This window comes from Psittacula echo (genome assembly GCF_963264785.1).
Source record: "Psittacula echo genome assembly, chromosome: 1".
Lineage (NCBI taxonomy): Eukaryota > Metazoa > Chordata > Aves > Psittaciformes > Psittacidae > Psittacula > Psittacula echo.
In genome coordinates this window covers 161,784,634-161,804,742 of record NC_137735.1, presented here as the reverse complement: position 1 = coordinate 161,804,742, position 20,109 = coordinate 161,784,634, and the positions used below count along the sequence as shown (strand labels likewise).

Sequence of the window (20,109 nt, the reverse complement as noted above, 5' to 3'; positions counted from 1 at the left end):
ATTTCTCAGTCCACTGAGGGACGTATGTGTTTGATGGAGTGTTATTCTTGTCTCCTCTCCCATCTTCAGTACTTTTCATGCCAGGGTTTTTCTTACCTTTCCATTAGCTCTGTCCAAACCAGAGGAGCCTTCCACTTGTCATCAGAATATCTGTGTTAATTCCTCACTGCACAAGTCTCTTAGGGCAGGGCTCCACCTTGTGTTTTCCTCATGGATAGATGCAGGTGGTTGTGCAGTGTCCTGTGATAGCTTGCTGTAAGCCGGTGTTATAAATACAAAGTAATTTTGCCCTGAGGAGAAGGACTTGGAGGTCTTGGTCGATGAGAAGTTCCCCATGACCCAGCTTCAGTGTGCGCTTGAGCCCAAAACCCCCCCCGTGTGCTGGGCTGCACCCCCAGAGCGTGAGCAGCAGCTCAGGGAGGGGATCCTGCCCCTCTGCTGTGCTCTGGGGAGACCCCCCCTGCAGCCCTGATCCAGCTCTGGGGCAGCAGCACAAGAGGGACGTGGAGCTGTTGGAGCGAGTGCAGAGGAGGCCATGGAGATGCTGCGAGGGCTGGAGCAGCTCTGCTCTGGAGCCAGGCTGAGAGAGCTGGGCTGGGTCAGCCTGGAGAAGAGAAGGCTCCTGAAGGGGAGACCTTAGAGCAGCTCCAGTGCCTAAAGGGGCTGCAGGAAACCTGGAGAGGGGCTTTGGACAAGGGCCTGTAGGGACAGGCCAAGGGGAATGGCTTTAACCTGCCAGAGGGGAGACTGAGATGAGCTCTTAGGCAGAAGCTCTTCCCTGTGAGGGTGCTGAGGTGCTGGCACAGGGTGCCCAGAGAAGCTGTGTCTGCCCCATCCCTGGCAGTGTTCAAGGCCAGGTTGGACACAGGGGCTTGGAGCAAGCTGCTCTAGTGGAAGGTGTCCCTGCCTGTGGCAGGGGTTGCAGCTGGATGAGCTTTAAGGTCCCTTCCAACCCAAACCAGTCTGGGATTCTATGATTCCATGGTTTTCTTCCAAAAGGTAGCCAAATAGAAGCTGGATGTCTGTGGGAAAGCAGTGAATATGATGAGATCCTGAAGCAAAAGCCAGCGCAGGGCTTAGGAATAGTCTGAGTTGCTGGCTTAAGGAGACAGAGGTTTGTTGCTGTAGTTTGCCTTGACCTGATGCGTGTAGGCTTGGTGCCTGGAGAAGACCTCGAGGCCATGGTGGTAACATTACATTTAGTATCTCACTAGGGGCAGAAGGGAGCACATCAGAAACACAGAGCAAAGAATTCCCTGTTTCTTTAATTAAAGTCTTAAGTGTTGTATTTTGATAGACTGTTATTAGTTCACTTGCAATAATATTAACACTCACAGTCTCAATTAAAGCAGAAAAGCCTCATTAGTAGTAATAACCTTAACACTATTGCATAAGAAACCTTAGAAATGCTTGTCCCTTTTCTCTGATGGGATGCTTGTGTTTCCAGGTTCCCTCTGGGCAACTCTTCCGTAGCAGAAGGGCTGGGGAGGGTGTGATGGGTGTTGCAGCACAATATCAACATCTTGAGGTCTTGAAGACCCCTTGAAGAGTTTGATACTCATGAAAGATGTTTTCCCTCTAAGTCTTGTGTCCACTTTGGCCATCTGAAGATGCTTTGTCCTCACCATCTGCCCCTTCTCCCTGGTCACCAGCACCAGTGGCAGCGCTGCCCAGCGCCCAGCCCCGGCACACAAAGGGCTGGTGTTTGCTGGGCAGAGCCTACCCGAGGCGGCAGCCCTTGGCCATGCTGAATGTCCCCAGCCCTGAGCTCAGGCGGGTTGGGCACGAGGCCCTTGGCCGTGGGACACTTGTGACCACAGGGACACCCAGCTCAGGGCACAGCGAGCCCAAGAGGCATCTTGAGACCTTGCGGTGCCAGTTCAGTGCCCAGTCTGTGGTGTTATCAATGAGGATGGAGCTACCACAGTTGGAAGGTATTTGTGTCTGCCTCTCAGATTGGTCCTTGTGGAGTATTAGAGCCACAGAATAGAATTGCTCCCTATTTCACAGGGCAGTGTTAGCTCTTAGTTTTTATGTATAGGTCACTTAGCATTCTAGCTGGTGTTAGCCTATGGCGTTGGTTTGGATTTTACCAGGGTTGGGGGCCATTTCTGCTTAAATGCCTGGGTGCTCCCAGTTGAAGAGCATCTCTGTGCTGTGTCTTGTGGCTGGTGGCTGCTGGAGAGCTGGGTTCCTCAGAGGTGGCAGAATGGGATGTGTTGGTAATGGGTTTTATAGAAAAACCATGCTTTTCTCTGCCTTCATAATTCTGCTCCAACATCCCAGGAAGTCCTTATGTTTAGAGGTACCTGGTGCTTATAAGGGTGCTTCCATGGATGGCAAACTGACTGGCTTTATTCTTTTCTTTAATTCCAGGTTCGAGTCCTCCTCCCATGCTATCAGCATGAGTGCCTATTTGCGTGAGCAGAGAAGGGAGCTCTACAGCAGAAGTGGAGAACTTCAAGGTAGGCCAACAGATACGGTGCTGCTTTGGATAATTCTCCTTTGCAGGAGCTTGAATATCCTGTCCACACTATGTCAGGGTATTATTACCTCTCTACTTTGCCACACCGGTTGTCTAAATCTCTAGGTTTTAAGCTTTATTTATTCTTACTATGTTGTGAAGCTGCAGGGTTTCTCTTTACCCCCTCAGCATTTTCAGGTGGGGATGAGGTCTTAAAAGATAATCATAAAACAGAGGGTGAAATGCAGCCAGTCTCACCATGAGCACTCCTTATGGGTACTTGGAGCTAATGTTTGATTCCTTATCTGCAGTTTATTTCATTGTATCATATGCTGAATGTGATGCTTGCCCTGCATTAGTTTGCGAGCTTGGTTGTCTCGTATTTGAAGTTGCAGGTTTCTGTTGCATGGACTAAAGGGACCAGTTCTTTGTCTTTTGTACAACACTTGATCTGTTGCAGAGTGTTTGAAAATAGTGTGTTTCAAGAGCTGGACTCTTGAGGAGCTGGTTTATATGGCTTGTGGCAAGTGCTGGGTACACACAGAGACGTTCTCTCCTCCAAGCATGGCATCATTGCATGTTTTCTTCCTGAATGGTCTAAGTCACACTAGTCTTGGTTTTGAGAGCAATATCAAGGGAAGATGTGCAGGCTGTCATAATAATGTATAGCAGGACTTCTGTATTGTCGATTCTGGTTTCTACTGGGCTGATCATAACAAGAAAATAATATATATTCTTTAAATATTCCAGTGATGGACAAGAGTAGAATTTCTCTTTGAAATCTTACCCATGATAATTTTCAGTTGGCTTTAGTTGAAGATGTTTTATGATTTACAAGGGAGTTTTTGGATGACTTTGTCTTCTCTTCTTCCTTTTATAACTTCGTTGTCCTCAGTGAGAAGTTGGACGCACAGGAGCATGAAAGGAAGCCTTGAGAGATGGGCAGTGTTCTTGTGGACAGATTGCTTAATTTAAGTGATTCTAAAAGGATAATCTTAGTATTGATGATTAAGGATATAATGATTCACTCTGTGGTGAATATTCAGATACTTCTAGGTGGGCTGTGAAGGAAGAAACTGAGATAAAGATGTACTGAAGTTGACGGGTGCCCACACAATGATCTGTTGGCATATAGGAATAAAATAAAGCGAGATACCGGTCTTTTAAATGCTGGTATCACTATTTACACACACTTGGAAGGTGTTGAGCTCACAGCTCTTTGTCTTTCGAGACTCAGGTTTTCACCTTCAAAACCATTCATATGCTCTTGTGCCCAGGATTAACTGAAAGAAGTTACCCAGTTCAGTGGGATACTGTGAACTCTAAGAAGTTATATTGAACTAGCACTCTCTTATACCTCTTCCATGAAGACAGGCTGAGAGGGCTGGGCTGCTTCAGCCTGGAGAAGGCTCCTTAAGGGGAGACCTTAGAGCAGCTCCAGTGCCTAAAGGGGCTGCAGGAAACCTGGAGAGGGGCTTTGGACAAGGGCCTGTAGGGACAGGACAAGGCTTTAACCTGCCAGAGGGGAGACTGAGATGAGCTCTTAGGCAGAAGCTCTTCCCTGTGAGGGTGCTGAGGCGCTGGCACAGGGTGCCCAGAGAAGCTGTGGCTGCCCCATCCCTGGCAGTGTTCAAGGCCAGGTTGGACACAGGGGCTTGGAGCAAGCTGCTCTAGTGGAAGGTGTCCCTGCCCGTGGCAGGGGGCTGGAACTGGATGAGCTTCAAGGTCCCTTCCAACCCAAACCACTCTGTGATTATGTGATTATACCAGTGGGCAGTAGGATTTAAGTACTTCTCCATAGCTAATAGCTCTTTGTTGCAAACTTTATGGGATAAATAGAGATTCAAAGCCAAGAATTTTGATGCTATTGAGAGCAGTAAGTTTGGAGCAGGAATGGGACCACCCGGGAGTCTGTGACGCTTGCCTCCAAAATTTCAGGTCTCTTTGGGATGGGTCCTGTTGCTTTCTGTTGTTCCCAGTTGCTTCCACACCCTGACCTGACCAGTTGTCCGTGTTGCTTTAAAAGCACAGTAGAGAACACCATTGACTCCAGGTCTCCGTCTTCTTCCAGGTGGGTTTTGTGGTTACTGTTGCCATTAGACTGAACTGAGGGGCTGTTTTTAAAATGGGTCCTTGGGCTCGGAATAGCTTCCTGGGTTCAGAACTCCTTACGGATTCCATGAAAATCTGACTCCTTACTGATATCAGAGGAATCTTGAGGCAACATCTATCCCAAATGGGAGGTTGTGAGCGTTTTCAAGAGGGGAGGATGCAGAATAGAGCTGCAAGAACAAAGCCTATGAGCTGACAAAGAAGTAAGGGACAAAATACAGGAAATAGTGTGGATAGGGACAAGCTTATATTGCCCTTTCTGGATGCATTGGAAGAGCTTGAACGTGATGCAATAGGTGACAAAAAGTCCAAGTAGGGAGTCAATAGGGACAATAGATGAGATGACTTTGCTGAGAAATCTTTGCAGTTGAACCAGCAAGAAAAGTTTCCTTTTGAATCTGATGTGAAAAATGTACTCTCCTGTCTTTCTATTACAAGCTGCTGTTCCCTTGTAGGTAGCTTATTAATCTTCCCAAAATCCCAACCACAGCAAGATCTGCATTTTGATATTTCCTTCTTTTTTTACCTCTTTCAAAGAGAAATACCATTTGATTGTTCAATCAGGTTACTGTAAAGCAGGCATGTGGCACTCTCTCTTCTCTCAGTGCCACACAGGTGCTCTTCCTGACAGCCTTATCCATGGGGATGGTTTTTCAGTGGCAGCAGGAGGAGACTGGCTTGTGAGGAAATCTTCAAAGAAAACATATGCATTAGGAAAAGAAAGATCCTATAAAAGTTTGGCTCATGCCAACGTTTTGAAATCAGAATGTCATTTAAATAGCCTTAAAATGTGTGAAGATCAGGGATGCTTTGTCATTAACATCTTTCACTTGGACTGAAATAGCACTGTGCGTAAGGCACACATTATCCCTCAGTGGGAGAAGGGGATGTGCTTTAAGTGATTTAGAGATGGAATTCTTGTGTCTTATTCCATTGAAATCAGAGGATGAAAACCGAAGCCATGTATTTTTCCCTTGATGTTGGACACACAAGTTGTTTGACGGTTGTCATTAAAAAGAAGGGGGAAAGCAAGTACATAACTGAAGTGTCTCCTTCCGGACTAACACTGATGTGGTTCCCCAGGTTGTTGGCACAAGTACAATGTCAGAGGTGGTTTCTTCTGGACGAAACAAATAATGACCATCATTAAGCTTCTCCTTTCTTTATTTCCCCACGAGCCAGGTGCTGGCTGGGGAATTGACTTTTTCCTTGTTGGAGCCCTCCTGACATTTCTCAAAGATGATGTTCTTTTTCTAGTCTTATCTTAAACAACGTGGGTGTATTTTGTAACCAAGGAAGTTTATTCCATGAGCAGCTGAATGACTGAAGCCTTGTTCATCTCCAGTGTATCTCCTTTCTCACATAACACCTTTCCTCCATTAGCCACGCTTCTCCCCTTGTCTAAACCTGCTTCATCCCCCTCACTTCTTTCTCCCTGGCGTCCCCCAGTGTCTGCCTATGTCCCTGAACCACTCCCTAAGGAGACAGCAGCATGTTCCGTGGCTGGATCGAGTGGAGCACATACTGAGCAAGCAGCCCCATGCTGTGGAATTAAAGGTGCAGGTTGCTGCCTGGCTGGTAGGTCCAACACATCCTCACTGCAGCTTCTCCTTCCATGGAAACACACATTTATCCTGCTTCCATCTGCACAGCTCCTTGTTTTCACAAAGCCTCTGAGCATTTATTGCTTTGAAGGTTTATTCCTCTGCCACTTGCAGCAGGAATTGGCTCACCAGCTCAATTGTTGTGAGGATGGGACAGCCAGAAGATAACTCTTATTTTCACTGGAAACTAGGCTAAGCCATTGCTATATTTCACCATGCTTCTTGCTGGCTGGTGGAATGAATCCTGTGTGTGCACCTTATTTCATTCCGCTGCTGCCTTTACCTGTGATTTCTTGGGAATAAAAGGAAAATGTGGTTTCTTGCCATTGAGGGAGGAGATCAAGGACTGCAGGGGAGGACTGTACGTGGTAAGAGGGTGTCACTGGGGCATCACAGGAAGGAAGGAGATGGTCTGCAGGGGCTTGAGGGCTTTTTTCTTTAAATGGAATGTAAATGGTGTCTGCAAAATACGGTTTCAAGCAAAAATAAGGAGAAAGACCACTTTTATATATATATATATATGTCAGCTTTTAGTTGAAAACGTCTTATGATTTACAAGGGAGTTTCAGGATGACTTTGTGTTTTCTTCCTCCTTATATAACTTGCCTGTCCTCGTAGACAAGTTCTTCGCTGTGAGGGTGCTGAGGCGCTGGCACAGGGTGCCCAGAGAAGCTGTGGCTGCCCCATCCCCGGCAGTGTTCAAGGCCAGGTTGGACAGAGCCTTGGGTGACATGGTCTAGTGTGAGGTGTTCCTGCCCATGGCAGGGGTTTGGAACTGGGTGAGCTTCAAGGCCCTTTCCAACCCAAACTATTCTATGATTCCATGCCGCTCATCTGTTCTCTGTCCAAGCCTGACTATTTCTCACCATAAGGTTTTAAGCAATTAAGGAAATCAAAGAGAAGCTCTGCTAATTAAGATTTCAATGCCAAGAGCTAGTGGTGGAGACGAATGGTATCTGCTATGACAAGGGCACAATGTAAGGCCAAGTCCAGGAAAAATACAGTTATTTGTAGGTGCCTTGTTCCATTTGGATTCACCAGAGGGCTGCCGGAGGGAGCCAGCTGTGTTCACCCATGACAAGAACCAATCTTGACGTCTTGGATAATGAAAACGCGGTTCAGCACCTTTTAGAGCTGTGTATGATAATATATTGTCAGTCAGAGGCAATGAGGAGGGGGGGGAAAGCAATAGGATTCTTGTCTGCTGAAAGGAGACGTTGTGACAAGTGTACGGTCCCGCTTGAAAACACCCTTTAGATGAGGATGAGGGATAACTGCTTGAAGAATCAGGAGGTTGGTTATGCAGAGGAGGGGGAAGGATGGGATGTCACACACCTCCTGTCACGCAGCTGCTTTTGTCTCCCCATGCTACACAGGATCACAGTTGCCTTTGAGCTTTGGGAGAGGGAGAGGAGAAGGGAAAAGAATCTCTTTTTTGTGGTGTGACAGTATTAATGCAATCATCTAGTTCAGACCTTGTAAGCCCACTTATTATTTCCTCTGCGTGTGTTTTCTCTGCTTTAGAGGATTAGCTGCACCGTCTCTTCAAAGGCTATCCAATCAAGGAGGGGTTATTAAAACCGGGGTGCTTTATGGCTGAGAATTAATTAGAGCAGCATTTTCATGCAAAACAGCCCATTTTTTGATTAGCAATGGAGCAGGGCCGCAATTAACACTCTGGGAAGCTGAAATTTCCAGCGTTTGTGATTTGCAGGAAATGAGATTATCAAACCGGGGTCAGGCACTTGACAGCGAAAAGGGGATTATGTGTGAGCAAAGAATTTGTTTCTTGATTTTCTTTGCCTCTGAGATCGTTATTGAAGCTACAAGCAATTCAGAGGGAGGTAAAAAGAGGAGGGACATACCTAAAAATGGAAGTGGGAGAGACCTTTTGCTGTGTTAGTGCCTCCTCACTGTGCCAACAGATTCCCTCATCCTGGTGTTAGGGAGAACACCCTTTGCATCTGATTTATAGCAACAGGTTTGCTTTAGTTTCATGGGGTTAGTTGACCTTTTCCAATCCATGTGTTTTGACACTTGTGGTCTAGTGTGAGGTGTCCCTGCCCATGGCAGAGGGTTGGAACTGGATGATCTTAAGGTCCTTTCCAACCCAAACCATTCTGTGATTCTTTGAGGATCCTGCAGTCAAAATAGGGGAAGGAGGCAATGCCATCGCTGTAATAACCACAGCACTTCATCTCAGTTCCTTTAAGGGAGTTTGTGGCCAGTGTGTTTTCTAAGTAACTTCTTTTCATCTAATGTTGAGTACTTGTATTAAAGCTTATTAAAGGCTGACCTTGGCTGTTGGGATCTGTGGAAAAGCAGCAGGGCATCTCTGTCTTTTTTAGAGGGTTTGAAGAGGGGTTTGCTCCCACTTAATTCTTCTCACTTCTAGGGCAGATACAAGGTGTTGAAAGTCAAGTTTGGGCTGTGAAATCTCTCCTTTGGCTTGTGTCAGGGACCTTGAGCAGGCTAGAGCAGCACTATGTGATGACTGGTCGATATTTGCTGACTGCAGCAAGTTCAGAGAGTGCCAGTTAACATCTGCTGCAAGAGAGGGGGAAACCAGCAGTCAGAGTCAGAGGAAGGTTTGTGTTGGAAGGGACCTTAAAGCTCCTCCAGCTCCAACCCCTGCCAGGGACACTTTCCACTAGAGCAGGTTGCTCCAAGCCCCTGTGTCCAGCCTGGCCTTGAACACTGCCAGGGATGGGGCACCAGTCTGCTTTTTAAAATTACCATCTAATTCTTTTTATTACTTCTTATTTTTGAGCAAAATTGTTCGTGAAAGCAAAGATTGTGAAGTTAATGGTTGTCAGCAGCCCCATTAGCCACAATAGCCCCATCTCTGGTCCTGTTTCTTACCTGGCAGTGCCTGCAGCTATTGCATTCTTTTCAGCAGCAGTCACATTATTAAGGAAGCTCATTCCTAGCTTGCACCTTTATCTTCATAGCTTGGAACTTATACAAGCCTGGCAGCACATCTTGGTTGTGCTTTGCTCCCGGATGCAACTTGGCAATGCACTCCAAGCTTCAACCGTGGCAGTGTTTCACTATGTGGTTTTGGATCCCTGTTCAGGGCTTCTAAATAAATCCTCAGTCTTGACTTCAAGCTCCTCTTGCTTTAGTCTTTGGAACCATACACTGTTCTTTTCCATTCAGAGCCTAAGGACCTCTAGTAAGCTACTGTACAGCTTGTTAGATGCTACAAGGTCCTGTTTTTAATATGAGAGCTAAAATATCAAGGCATTGAGATGTTACATCAGTAGAAAAGCTTCTCAAATAAAGACAGAAAATCAAAGGTGATGGAATCAGTTGCTAGTTCTGTCATCAGCTTGGATTACCTTCACAACTCTTGTACTAGACCTAAGCATTGCTCCCCTACTGATGGGAGGAAACACACTGGAAAAATCCTCATGTTGTAAAATCCCCCCACAAATGGATGCTTCAGTGTTACTACTATTGCTCCCAGCAATAGTGATGGTGTTACAGCTTTGGGCAGAGAGACTCAAGTTTCTTGGGGCTCACTGTTGTGTGAGTTGCATTGTTGCAGTGCCTGGTTTGGAAAGCAGTCATTGATTTTCAGGGTGCTTATTTACAGCTTCTTCCCAGCTTTAAGTTTTGGATTACTAAAGATTTTGAGGGCTTTGTGGTGAATTTGCAAAGATGCTGTGGAATTATCTTTATTATGCAGATTAAGCAGAATAGGCGGGTAATGTTTGTGCCTCTGAACTGTAATAAACCTGGTTTGTATCAATTCCTGGAAGCTGTTTTTTTTTCAGGAGAACTTGGCTTTTGGAGGTTCTGAGCCATCTCAGCTTGATGTGACTGCCCCATCCCTGGCAGTGTTCAAGGCTTGGAGCAGCCTGCTCTAGTGGAAGGTGTCCCTGCTCTTAGCAGGGGTTTGGAACTAGGTGAACTCTAAAGGCCGTTCCAACCCAAACCAGTCTGGGCTTCACTGAGCTGCTCAAGTCCTGATATCTGTTAAATTCAATCTGTGTGGTTTAATATGTTTGATTTTGAATTGGGTGTAACTTAACCAAAGTGAACATTAAATAATCTGAATTCAGAGGTGAGTAAAAGGAAGCGTCTTTCTGTAATGTCACTTATCTGAACTGCGGAGCATCTTCTCTCCCTTTTCCCTTCTGTCATCCAAGGCAAAGCTTTCTGGCTAGTCTCAGCCAGGCAGCAGACCATGCTATATGAGTGTGTAAGATGTGTCCCAGGCTGGAGCACATAAATCACGCTTTGCTTTTCTGAAGGACAGTGGAAACATTTCATCAGTACAGCTAGCAATAAAATAACTATGATACAGTTGAACAGGTACTCTTCTTCCTGTGATCTGAAATAATATGCTCTTCCTTTCTCCCCGCATGAGAGCTTCACACTTTCCTGGAATTGGTGCTTTTGTGTAAAGTTCAGTAGTAAACCATTTATTTAAAACCCTTCTGTCTTGCTGTTTAGGATCAGGATTCTCTCAGTTTGGGATGAGCAGGTCTGGTTTCTGACTACCTGCTCCGCTTTGAGGAATATTCATCGCTCCACTGGTGGAAGTGGGCTGCAGCAACCTGAAAGAGTGAAATAGAGTTTGTGGGTTAAGTGGATGGTACTGCCCTTGTCTCCTCTCCAGTTCTAATCATTTGAAGCCAAAATCCTATTTCCAAGCTCTGGCTTTCTGAAGGACTTTATTTACTGCAAAGCTATTTCCTTGACTCGTTTAAGGAACGATTTTCTTGTTTCTGTGTTGGGTTTTTGTTTGCTAGCAGGGCATTCCAATGTGCCTCTGGTACCCCACGTTTAGATTCCTATGCTTACCTTCCATTACTGGTAATGAGAATAACTTACAGCCATTTGAATTGGGGCTTGGCAATTGCTAAGTGCTAAGGAACACCATAGAGTTAGGCTGCAAAATGAAGAATAAAACTATCCAGCGGGAATATGAATTAGCTGAATACAATTAGCTGGGAAGATGCATCTTTCAAGAGGATACTAATTCTTGAAAGAGATTATACAATATATGTATTTTCTAGAATGATTAGCTGCTATGATGCTCTGTATACATATGTTGCTTTAATCTGGCCTGTTAAATACTTGTAGAGGCCTAAGATCTGAATTCCACTGATTTCAGTATCTGAAGGGGGGCTATAAGGATGCTGGGGCGGGACTGTTCATTAGGGACTGTAGTGACAGGACAAGGGGTAACGGGTTCAAACTGAAACAGGGGAAGTTTAGATTGGATCTAAGGAAGAAATTCTTTACTGTGAGGGTGCTGAGGCACTGGAATGGGTTGCCCAGGGAGGTTGTGAATGCTCCATCCCCGGCGGTGTTCAAGGCCAGGTTGGACAGAGCCCTGGGTGGCATGGTTTAGTGTGAGGTGTCCCTGCCCATGGCAGGGGGTTGGAACTGGATGATCTTAAGGTCCTTTCCAACCCAAACCATTCTATGGTTCTATGATGCTCTTAGGTGCTTATGTTTTATGATCAAATCTTGCTGACATTTGTCTTTTTTCAGCAAGATCTTACTTCTTTTATATTGAAGTTTATCCAGATCCTTTTTTTATGCAGGTCAAATTCCTGCTTACTTGTCTGTAATGGCATTGTTTTCACCAACTGAATTAGCAAGACCTTACATACATTGCTGAAATATTTCTTTTATTTATTCTGTCTGATAGAGTAGCTAATGGCAATTATAAAAAATAAGATGAGAATTCTCTGTGGAGCCTGAACTGCTTCCTCTGCAGATTTTATGCCCTTTAAGCTGTGACATCTCCAGAAAGCAGGCAGATATCACAGGGTACGGCAAATGACAACACATACCTTAAGGGTGAGTGTGGAGGCAGTAGCTGTTGCTCTTGCCTTGTCTTGTACCTGTTCAGTGGGTAAAGACGTGTTTAATCTCTGGCCCTGTCATTCTAATGCCTCTAATCTGTATTTGAAGTCCCTTAAAAATGCGAATCCCTTGTTTTTCAAGTAGCATAAGAAATGCTCCAGAGACAGCTATATTACCGTTTGGATTTTCTCCTTTGGCTTTGATGGATGGATATATACATTTTTGTTTTGCACTGAAGAGTTTTTTTTATCTTGATCATGTTGAAATGCAACTTTACAGGGACAGAGTAGTGGGCAGCATTCACGAGCCCTGCTTTCAAGTGGGGTTAAAGCCATTGAGGTGAGCAGGAATTAACATTTCCCTTGTCTTGTAAAGGTCACCCTTTAACTGAGATTCACCACGTTCAGTCGGGAGCCTGGGTTGGAGGAGAACTCTCTTTACAAAGAAGGCACAAATTGGCAATATAATCTCATCAGAGGCTTGGGTTCTATGGTAATAAATCATTCAATTTGAAGCTAACAGCATTGCCACGGAGCATGAAACACGCCAGATGCTTGAAAGACTTTTGTGGCTTGAAGTTTGAGTAACAGTTGGAGGATTTGTAGACATCTTGAGTTTTTCCTAATAAGGAAGAACTGTTGGGAAGAAAGTAATTCTTACCTAATTAAAGGATTAAAATACATCTGATTTTGCTAGCTGTGATTTTGTCTGACATAGGAATTGAAGGTGTGCTGTTGCTGTGCTGTAGATCTGTTTGTGTATGATATCTCAGAAATGATTGCGAAATAAATGGCCTCAGCTTTCATCCATCCATTATACCCTGCCTTTGCCAGGGAGATAAATGTGTGCTGAGCAGGTGATTCTCTTCTGTAGAATGAAGATGTAACTTTAATCAATAAAGAGATGTGATTTAGAGTTCTGGAGATACAAAGGCTAACAGGTTCTGAAGGGCTCTTTGGGCTAAGTGCATAAATTGTTGTTGAAGTCCTATCTTAATATATCATGGCTGATATTAGAATACTTTATTATCAGAAGACAGAAACACAGGTATTTCCAGGGGAGGAGGGTAGCAGAGAAGGCAGTTTTGCATCCAGTAAATGGGTAGGGAAAAGAATATTTTTATGGAGGCTGGAGATGGAGAAAGAGAATGCCCACGAGAAACACTATAAAGCCTCCTGTTAGGGGACATTTAAATCTCAGATCTCCTGGCTTTTGGTTGTTGATTTTGGAGCTTGAGTAGAATTGTCCATTTAGGAGTGTGTGGCTGCCTATGTGGGTCACAAGGAATGGTTTGGGATAGCAGGTTCACTGTTGCGTGTACATTTTACAGTGCAGAGACCTGGCACCTGTAACACATGTAGAAACGTCCCTGTTCTGCTGTCGAATGTCTCAAGATCTGGCATCTTGTACCCTTCTCATTTCACTTCTTGTTATTTGGTCTTAGTCTTTTCGTAGCAGCTCATCAGATCAAGGCCAGTATCACCTTAAGGAGCCGTCCAGTGCACCAAATGTAAATGATGCTCATTGCTTTTGGAGTGGAGACATTCTGTTTTCTGTCTCCTTCTTATGCCCATGTTCTTTCAGTAGACTGGAGAAGTGAGGTGGTGGCATTTCTGGAGTATAGGAGAGGAGCCTTGCTTTTTGGATTCTATTAGAAGGTCCGTCAGATGCAGAAGCTGTAGAAGGACACGGTGTGTATGCTGAATGCATCTTTAATAGGAGCTTGTTCTGGTGCTTAGTTCAATTTAACTGGCCTGACAGGTCTAAACTCGGATGCATTAATGGAAAAATGACTGAATGGACAACTTAGAATCCCAGACTGGTTTGGGTTGGAAGGGACATTGAAGCTCACCCATTTCCAACCCCTGCCACGGGCAGGGACACCTTCCACTAGAGCAGCTTGCTCCAAGCCCCTGTGTCCAACCTGGCCTTGAACACTGCCAGGGATGGGGCATCACAGGGATGGCTCCTCACACACGTGCACATTGGGGTCTGAGTTTAAATTCTGTGTTCTGTATATAGATACCCCGAATTTCCACACTTCCATTGCCAGTCTTTTGAGCCGTGAAGTCACCACAAAGCCGGAGAAGTTGTCGAAACCAGATTTTCTCCATCTAACATTCCTGCAGCTGCTTGATTCAGGTTGTTTTCCCTCTAAATATTGGGCACAGCAAACACTTACTGAAGATCTCATCAGTGTTTTCATATTTCATTGTAATTACTTAATAGTATAATAGCAAAGACTTGATGCTCAATAACTGCCTTCTTTTACACAATATCAAAAATACTCCAAGTGATTGGGGGCTTAGAGTGCATCTGTGCTCCTCTTTGGGAGTTTTAATTGCACTCATCATGTGGTTGTCTTGGACTTAACTGTCACCAGTAGCAATTGGATGACGTCCAGTGCAGAACCACTGTATTCACTGCACCTCAATGGCATCTAGAATTGTGTGAACAACTGTAACAAACGGCACCTTCTTTGTCTGCTTAATGAATATGGAAGCGGTTTCAATTGGCCTCTTCCCTCCACTCTATGTATTTCTTTCATAATGGGAAATATGTTGATATATGTGGGAAAGCTATAATTCCAGTAATAATTGGTTTACAGTGCACTCATGGCTTTTCCTTCAGCAAGGTAGGATGCCAATTTGGCCTGACCCCGGGTTAAGGAAGAGGTATGTGCCCAGTGTGTGCTTCTGTGACAACATGATGCTTGGGGTCAGCTGCCAGCCATGGGAAATAATTGCTTATGCCTTTATAGCTACTGTGGAAATGGGAGAATTTACCTGGAGTTGCCTAGAGGATATTTGCACCAGGAGCAGGCAAAATCTAGAGTCTTTCAGTGTTCAGAAGTCAGATGTGAAATAGTTTTTGTGGTGCTCATAGCCAGAAGGGTGTTATTACATTTTAAGGATAATTACTATGGAAAAAAGCAATCAAACGCCCCTTCATCTGGACATGTCCCTGTTTGTTCTGTGTGTTCCCTGTTTCAGCCTGGGAGGACCAAGCAGTTTCTCAGTGACATTGCAGAATCCTAAAATAGGGATATGTTTGGGTAAAACCAGCATTTGTAAAATTGACACTGTTAAAATAGAATCCCAGAGTGGTTTGGGTTGAAGGGACCTTAAAGCTCATCCAGTTCCAACCCCTGCCACAGGCAGGGACACCTTCCACTAGAGCAGCTTGCTCCAAGCCCCTGTGTCCAACCTGGCCTTGAACACTGCCAGGGATGGGGCAGCCACAGCTTCTCTGGGCACCCTGGGCCAGCGCCTCAGCACCCTCACAGGGAAGAGCTTCTGCCTAAGAGCTCATCTCAGTCTCCCCTCTGGCAGGTTAAAGCCATTCCCCTTGGCCTGTCCCTACAGGCCCTTGTCCAAAGCCCCTCTCCAGGTTTCCTGTAGCCTCTTTAGGCACTGGAGCTGCTCTAAGGTCTCCCCTTCAGGAGCCTTCTCTTCTCCAGGCTGACCCAGCCCAGCTCTCTCAGCCTGGCTCCAGAGCAGAGCTGCTCCAGCCCTCGCAGCTTCATCATTCCCCTCTTTTGCCTTAAATCAACCATTGAATGTCTCTAACTGCAGCCTTCACCTCAGAACCTGGATACCAATGTATTTCATGCAACCTTTTGCTTTCTGATTAGTTCCCTGGAAGAGAAGCACTTAAGAGTCAATTAGTGGTAATAGCTGGAGCATGTGTATATGGAGAGGAGATGATGTCTTGCGAGATAGGTTTCCGTGTAGCTATCTGATGATTCTGACGGTGTTAATACACGTCTGTTATCCCTAATTGATGAGTTCAGTGTTGTGTTGGGTATTTCATGTATCTGGGGGGGGGTGGGAAATACCTCAACAAAAGGCCTTTCCTTATTTTGTCAGCTACTTGATAACTAAAGGAAAGCAAATGTTTATTCAGAGGTGTGATAAGGAAGTGTGCTGTGTCTCAGTACCTGGTTGCATTGCTCTCACACACACAGATGTCAGGCTAAAACTTTTCATTTCTATCGATCAGTTTGGCATTGTTACATTAACCACACCAGACCGAGCACTTATCTCCACTGTTATCTTGTGTCTGTGATTATATAGTGCCTTACTATCAGTATATTCTTCTGGAGCCTGTTTGGAATATAGAACAGTGTATTAAAGATAAAAGCCAGAGGTGATTTTGACTGAAAATATTTATAGGTTTTTTTTCCTTCTTCTTGTTTTAGGAGCTCATTTCATTTATAAAGGTTTATATCATTGCTTCAGGGCTTATCATGGTTTGTGCTCCAGTTAAATGCTCTATATTCTTTCTTATTCATAATCATCAGTTACTTGATGCTTTTTCAGAGCCTGCGTTTTTCATCCAGAAATAACTGGTTCCTACATTTGTGTTCAGCTTCACACCAAGGAGCTTTGTGTTTGCACTGGCACGTGGAGTTCAGGGGTAACCTGAGCTTCTGGGCTGTGTGTAAATGGTGCTGTGCCGTCTGTGCACCTTAGTTTCATTTGGTATCCTGCAGGTAAGAATCATTTCTGTAGCTAAAGGCTTTATTTTTGTAACTAGAAGATCCAATTTAGGAATTTTAACAAAGGGTCACCCACTGTAGCTTGGCCTTTACTTTTGTATGACAAAAGGCGCTTATTCTATTTCAGGTGCTGCAACTGCAAAGAAAACCAGGGGAGAATAACTCTTATTTTCTCCTGTTGAGTAGGGATAGAGATCTGAAATGCAGAGGTGCATCTGCCTAAGGCAGGAAAAAATACAGCATCTCTTGTGTAGGAGCTAGAAGAGCAGATGCCCTGTTCCCATTCAAAAGATGCTTCAAAAAGTAGGCGGAGGATTGACAGGTCTCTGAGATGTGTTGTCCTCTGCTACTGCTTTCACTCCTTTGGAAAAGTAGAGTCCCTGCACAGAAAAGTTGGTGTTAGAGTTTTAAAGGCACAGTTTTCTCAGCATAATGAGGCGCTGGCACAGGGTGCCCAGAGAAGCTGTGGCTGCCCCATCCCTGGCAGTGTTCAAGGCCAGGTTGGACACAGGGGCTTGGAGCAAGCTGCTCTAGTGGAAGGTGTCCCTGCCCGTGGCAGGGGTTGGAACTGGGTGAACGTTAAGGTCCCTTCCAACACAAACCACTCCATGATTCTATGAGCCTATGTTAAAAATGATTTTAAGTATTCTGAACATCCAAGACATAGTAGTTAGTACCTGATAATACAGAGAGTTGTTGATTGTCTGTGGCTGCTTGTAATGGCCTTAGGGAGCATCATACCAAGGCAATTAGTGCCATCAGTAGACTTGGTCTGACTATTGAATGATAATCTTTTGGAGTGCCAGCTTGGTCTTGCTTCTCCCCAGGTGAAGAAGTATTGAGGAGCCCCTGTTTAGATTTGTGTGACATCTTACATATACGTCCTGGGTGTGATCTTGATGGAATTTCCTCTAGTAGAAGACCTGCTCAGCTGGTTTAGTAACATGAAGCTGATCTCTCAGGGCTAGACAGAATCAGCTTTAGGTAAAAAACTCTATTCATTGCGTTGGGGTTTATTTTAATGCTGACTGTTGACTCTTAAGTTTAAATAGATCCAGGAAATCATAGAATCATGGAATGGTTTGGGTTGGAAAGAACCTTAAGATCATCCAGTTCCAACTTTCTTCCATGGAGAGGAACACATCACACTAGACCATGTTGCCCATGACCTGGCCTTGAACACTGCCAGGGCTAAGTCACAGAAGGAATGCATGTATGAATTTCCCTCCTTACCCACGTGAATAAATGAAATCCACATTAGTCCCAGCTGATTTAATCTTTTTCACTCTTCTGGTAGGTTGCATCGGGAATGTTCTGAGCAAAGAGCTGTTGGTTTTACGTGTTGGATGATGAACCTGTCTGTTTACTTCTTGGATTGTAGGAAATCAGTTGTCTCCTGTGGGTACAACCGCAGATACCCTATTCACAATACACAAAACACTTTGGCTTTTCTTTTTTCAGGTGTATTTCGCTTACTAGGTGTTCGAGCTTCTGAATTAGTCTCAACCAAGCATAAACCATGTCTTATGCACCGAGAAGAGTCATTAAAACTAAGTAATGGCATACAATTGAATTAAATGTGGGGAAAGAAGATTGAAACCTCTTTCTCTCCCTTTTAATAGGAAATTGATGCAAATGGCAGTGGATAAGCAAATTATAATACATTTTGATGAAGAAGTGGCAAGTTGGAGTGATAGGTTGGATTGTCTATATAGGAAGTTAATGATGCAGTTACAAAGCAGAACGAGGGGATGGATGTGGTGGATGTAATACCAATGAAATTAAGCTGGTTAATTCCAAGCCTTGATGCAAGACTCCATTACTCTGCACTCTGAGTGCAGATTATTATACTTATCTAATGTGTTTAACCCACTTAACGCTTTCTGATCGTGCTTATGCAGAAGAACCAAAGGCTGGAAGTGTTTTAACATCACTTTTCTCCCCTTTCTTCTTAGAAACATGGATTTTATTTTAATTGGAAAATAGCCATATATAGTGCACTCAGTGTCCAGTTGCTGGTGTTCCCATGGAGAGCACAGCAGGGATTTAATCTCATTTACCTAGAGAAAATTGCTGTGCTTGACTTCTAAACTGTTTTCCAGTATGGCCTTGCTGATTGTACTTGTTATTAAACTTTAGTTTCCTTTCTTTTGTTCTCCTGATAAGCAATATTTTGGAGGAACAGAATATAAAGTCAGCTAAGAGGGTTCTTTGTAGCCTCATAGGTATTAGCCCTCTCTATACCCCTTCCTCAGTAAATACCAGCTGGTTAACATCCAGTCTTCTGCGCCCTGTGAGCAAGAGAATGATGCTGTGTCGATCCTGCTTGAACCTTCAATTGGTTGCTGGCATCTTCTGTTCAGCTTTAGGCTCTGCCCTAGAGACCGAAGCTATGCTATGACTTCTAGGATGACTTCGTATAAGCAGAACTTGTTAACATTTGTCAGCTTGATGCTGCTGGGAAGCAAGCAGGAGGAATCCTGTTACCCAGACCCCTGGAAGCCCTTTGCTTTCTGCTTAGGCTGTCAGTGATACCTTCATAGCACCATGGCTTTTGATACATTTGCCCAGGTAAAACAGATTGGGAGTTAATGGGGGTTGTGTTGATGTTCAGAGGGAATAGAAATAGTCTCATTTTCTCCGAGTTGAACCAGTTTAGCATGGTTAAGTGACAAAACCAGTGATGGTACAAATGTGTTTGTAGGTAGCATCAGTAGAAGTCAGAGTTTACCAAGGAATAGGACTGTTAAAGCTTTGCCAAGTTTTGCATAAACATTGCTCAGTGTAGAACTTGATGTTAAAACTAGTTTTTGCATTTCAAATGCCATCGGTCATATAACATGGGGACACAGCGTGTCAGAAAGCAGCCATATTGTCTGGACATTAATGATAACCTCCTTTTAAGTTGTCTATTCATTTCAACTGTTTTTAAATTACCACCCATCGCTAGACTCTGATTTACTTCATTTCCTCACTTGTGTCATGAGCAAGATGCATTTCTGGATGTTCCAAAGAGCAGCATCTCTGCGGTTGCAGCTATCAGTAATGTAAAGAAATAGTGCTTGCAGATGCTGCTTGTAATTTCTTCATTCTCTGAGTACTGATACAGACATTTCACTCAGTAATTTATTAGTGCTGTTCATTTTCTATGCAGTTATTTATTATTGGTGTCAAAAAAAATACTATAAGTGGATGTAGATCTGTTGGTTTTGGGTTACTGATTGAAGACTGGTTCAAGAGTGACTGATAACTTCTAAGGAAACTTGGGCCACAGCTGGATAGGACCCAAGTGAAACTATAATGAATATAGAGAAGCTATGATGAACATAAAGCCTTTCATATGGAGCCAGGCTGAGAGAGCTGGGCTGGTTCAGCCTGGAGAAGAGAAGGCTCCTTAAGGGGAGAACTTAGAGCAGCTCCAGTGCCTAAAGGGGCTGCAGGAAACCTGGAGAGGGGCTTTGGACAAGGGCCTGTAGGGACAGGCCAAGGGGAATGGCTTTAACCTGCCAGAGGGGAGACTGAGATGAGCTCTTAGGCAGAAGCTCTTCCCTGTGAGGGTGCTGAGGCGCTGGCCCAGGGTGCCCAGAGAAGCTGTGGCTGCC

The 20,109-nt window shown here is 44.5% G+C and overlaps 1 protein-coding gene across 2 annotated transcripts in view; it reads left to right on the top strand.

Annotated features, from left to right (window-relative positions):
- The window catches only part of EXOC4 (exocyst complex component 4), a 397,246-nt gene that overhangs the window by 113,231 nt on the left and 263,906 nt on the right, over nt 1–20,109 (top strand). For both annotated transcript variants that reach the window (XM_080623156.1, XM_080623157.1), the window contains exon 9: nt 2,377–2,465. In XM_080623156.1, the coding sequence (XP_080479282.1) occupies nt 2,377–2,465 (89 nt within the window). The remainder of the gene's footprint in view (nt 1–2,376; nt 2,466–20,109) is intronic.